Source organism: Natrix helvetica (assembly GCF_964273705.1).
Source record: "Natrix helvetica genome assembly, chromosome: Z".
NCBI classification, from domain to species: Eukaryota; Metazoa; Chordata; class Lepidosauria; order Squamata; family Natricidae; genus Natrix; species Natrix helvetica.
This window is the reverse complement of record NC_138554.1, coordinates 10528275-10532541: the sequence shown is the minus strand read 5'-3', so window position 1 is coordinate 10532541 and position 4267 is coordinate 10528275. Positions and strand designations below refer to the sequence as shown.

Here is a 4267-nt window from a genome sequence, read left to right as displayed (position 1 = left end):
GTGTTTACATTTCCAACATCTCGAGCTCAAATTTGGGTAATTTTTTTCCAATCTTTCCAATCTTTTCCAATCTTTCCAATCTCAGTGGTAAATGCCAACGGTAAAACATTTTATATAAGTTTTCTTTGTACGAGGCTGAGATTGTTAATTTATAATTTTTTGTCCACAGCGGTTCCCAGTCCCCTAATTGAATACTGTAGCCAAAATTCCTTACCAAAGCTATCATATTCCCTTTAACTATTTCCTCTTCCCTTTCAAAGTTTAATAAGTAGGCGTCCATTTTGGTTATAAATTTCTCCTCCATTCCCAATAATATTTTATCTATTGGTAATTTTTATTTTTCAATGCGGTATTCCTCTATGTCTTTTTTTGTACCTTGTCTGTAATTGTTTTTCAGGTGGACTCAATAGTGGAGAGAAATGCCAAATCCAGTCTAAACATCTCAGTGATTGTGCGTCCATTCAAAAGCCAAAACCAAAAATTAATACTCGCTTCTTTGTTTCTTTGTGGATAGCTACCTCCTGACTCATTATGTAATGGCCCTTGTCCTCTTGGAAAAAGAAAAAACAAGATTGAAGGGCGGAAATTTTGCTGCTATGCTTGTGCTCGGTGTCCAGAAAAGATGATATCCAAACGAATGGGTAAGATTCACAGCACCCCAAAAGACTTAGGCCTATAAGGTCATTTCTAGAGCCTGTATCCCAGAGAACCAGAATCTCATCAATATTATCTGCTTGTTTTATTGATTAAGCTCAAGGCAGGAAAAAAGTACCCATGTCCTGTAGCTCATCTCTCTATCCTAGAGGTTGAATCTAACTCAAATGATGGGACATCTCCCATGAAGAAAGCAGTTATCAAATAGGACATTTCCTATTCTCCTATCCTCTAGTGTTATTGCCTTTTTTCAGGATCTAAAGCTTCACCTTTCTCTTTCCCATTAGATGATAGACATTTAGAAAATGTGACATGCTATTCTCTTGTTCAGAAATGTTACTAAATTTAGTCCAATAGTTCAAAAGGATTGTAATGTAGGAAAATCTAAATAAAATCTAAATCTTCAATCCTTTTTTATATGTGTGTGGGTTGAATAGAGAGTTGCAAAAAATGTTTTATAAAACATTTACTTTGCAAGGAAGTCTAGGAAAGCAATTCTGAAAATTGGGAATAGTTTGATTCTGTTCAAAAATGCTTCCCTTCTTTTCAGACGTGGGGAATTGTAACAGTTGTCCAGATGATCAGTTACCAAATCATGCTTATATTTAAGTTTGTTTCTATTTGGAAAATGCTTCTGGATTTTATGCTTGTGATGGGGAAAAAATGAAACTTGGATTTTGATTTTCCTGATTATATAAGTTTGTTGTTATAGAAATAACGTTGAGAAAAAGAATTATTCTTGTAAAAGAAAGGAACCTGGGTGACTCCAAATTTACACTTTTCAAAACTTTAGTAGCTCATCTGTGTAAAGCATTAAGATAAGTAAATATGTGAAGGCTTTGTTCTGGGAAAAACAAGGCTATAAAGTTGATTAGAAAATACTAAATCAGGTCAGCTTGACATTACTTTGGACAGTGTCAGGAAAGACATGATGAGATTAATTGTCTTTTTATGGGGAAATGAGGTAAGAGGATTTCGGGAATTTGTTGCTGTATAGCTAAAAAGCTTACATAACTTTAGAAGACAATGATATGTAAGGGGGGTGGTCTGTTATACCAAATGCATTTAAGCCATGTATTTGGACTTATCCAACATTCTCTTTCTTTCTTGATTGATGGAGAATCCTTTTGCAAAAGAATATATATAAATATATTTTAAATAAATATGTTTTTTATTGTTCATGGCCTCCTCCTTTTTATATAAGAGGTTATTTTTCTCACAAACCGGTAAATAGTACAGTGTAAGAATAAAAGGTTGTGGCTTATTATCTTCTGTTGGAGGTAAAAACCCACCTCTCTCCTCGAGAAATGAAATATTTTAGGAAATATTAAAAAGGCAGAAATCTTCCCTAAAAAGAGAAATAGAAATTCAAGAGAGACAGAAACTCAGCCGGCCCCCATCTTTATGAATAAGTCATTAAGGCCTTAGCCAGTCTATGCTACATAAGAAAGATCTACTCCCCTTCAGCTCCAGGGTGATGGGATTAAGGCATGGGCCTCAGGACATGGTAGTATTAGCCCTTTACCCATCTCATCACATGGGACCTGGGAAGTTTACATCATCATCCAGCAAGTCAAGCAAACTTGGGAGACAGCCTACGGAGTTGACCCTGCACCACCCCCCTGGAAATCTGACCACCAATCAGAATGCATTTCTTACACAGAAATGGGAAGATCTGGGATAGGGCCCATAGAGGGCATAAAACCAGGGACTCTCAGCATCTCTGCCTTTTTCTGCTCAGGAGCTCAAGCCGTGTGACCCTGTCCACCATTAAACCATCTTTCCAAACAGTCTCCATGTTTCCAGTGTCTTTTTCGCCACTTGCAACTGAACCCAGGATATTTCTTCCAACACTTCTACTGTGCTAAAAAGGGACCGAATGTCATTTTTTTCTTTTTCCACTTTTACCCGGCACTCTCTTTTCCTGTTTTGTTTCTCCTCATTTCCTATCACTTTTACTTTCCTTTGTATTTTATAGTCTGATCAACTAATAAAAAATTTGAAGCCCAAGAGTTACAAAAAGTTACAAAAACTCTTTTCCTCTTTACAGATATGGAGGATTGTGACAGCTGTCCAGAGGATCAGTTTCCAAATGAAGCTCAGGATGAGTGCATTCCAAAGACAATGAATTTCCTCTCTTTTGAAGAGCCACTGGGCATTACTCTGGTCTCTCTGTCTCTTCTCTTTTCCTCATCCACAGTTCTTATGCTTGCAATCTTCATTAAGCAACAGGACACTCCCATTGTGAAAGCCAACAATTGCAATATCACCTACCTTCTATTTGTCTCTCTCTTTCTCTGTTTCCTCTGCTCACTTCTGTTCATTGGACAGCCCAATAAGGCAACCTGTCTCCTCCGACAAACAACATTTGGCATCATCTTCTCTATTGCAATCTCTTCTATATTGGCCAAAACCATCACGGTTGTTGTAGCATTTCTAGCAACAAAGCCAGGAAGGCTATTCCACAAATGGGTGGGACAAAAGTTGGGCTATTCTATTATCTGGTTCTGTTCCTTCATTCAAGTAGTTATATGTATAGTTTGGCTGAGTACTTCTCCCCCATTTCCCTATTTGGACATGGAGACCCTCCATGGAGAAATCATAGTTGAATGTCATGAAGGCTCCATCACCATGTTTTACTGTGTCTTGGGATACATGGGCCTCTTAGCTCTCCTCAGCTTCACTGTGGCATTCCTGGCCAGGAAGCTACCAGATACTTTCAACGAAGCCAAGTTCATTACTTTCAGCATGTTGGTATTTTGCAGTGTTTGGTTGACCTTTGTCCCTACCTACCTCAGCACCAAAGGGAAGTACATGGTGACCGTGGAGATCTTCTCTATCTTGTCTTCCGGTGCTGGCTTACTAGGATGTATCTTCATCCCCAAAATCTATATAATTATACTCAGGCCTGAGCTCAACACTAGAGAGCATTTAGTGCATAAGAAATAGAAAAAGAATAAGATTGGTTTTTTAATAAGCAAATATTAATTCGATCTATACGTATAGTCACAGTCATGAATGAAAGTGATATAAATGTCCAGGATAATGTTGCGGGATCCTGGGACCAAAGATTTTGTCTTCCAACAAAAACAAAGGAGACAAACCTGTACTCCTAGTGACTGACCAAGGCTGGATCCAGCCACTTCATATCCATGAATAAATAAGTAATGTATTGGAGCTGTGGACACATTTCAAACAGTTACATTCAATATTTCTGTTCAAGCTCCTTTAGTACACATGATTTACTCTTTAGGTAATGAAGTATGGACAAACTTCACTACATTTTCCCTTTAGAAATCTTCAGTGGGTCATAGTTATTTGGGGGAGAGGCTATATTAATGTGTCAGGCAAGCAATTTTCCATACGAGTTAATTAAGTTGTTCTATTTGGGTTTTCAATGTTTTAGAAACCAATTGTAGCAGTAACGAAAAAGCTGGGTCAATATCAAGATAGACTCGAAAAGGAATAGACTATGAACCAACCTCAAGATTCATTCAACATTTGTTTTATGGTTTTATTAAACTTGTCAAAATATGAAATAGACGTGGGAAAGAAAAGAAATGGAAAATGGGGAAGGGAAAGGGAGAGAGAAAGAAGTAGAGGGTAAAAATGG

General features: G+C 37.5%; 1 protein-coding gene across 1 annotated transcript; it reads left to right on the top strand.

Moving 5' to 3' along the window:
* Positions 1–2706: 2706 nt before the first annotated feature.
* LOC309401272 (vomeronasal type-2 receptor 26-like) lies at positions 2707–3603 on the top strand (the record flags this gene model as incomplete). The annotated part of the gene is made up of 1 exon (XM_081970335.1): positions 2707–3603. The coding sequence occupies one exon, from the start codon at positions 2707–2709 to the stop codon at positions 3601–3603; it is 897 nt and encodes a 298-aa protein (XP_081826461.1).
* Between the last annotated feature and the right edge of the window lie 664 nt (positions 3604–4267).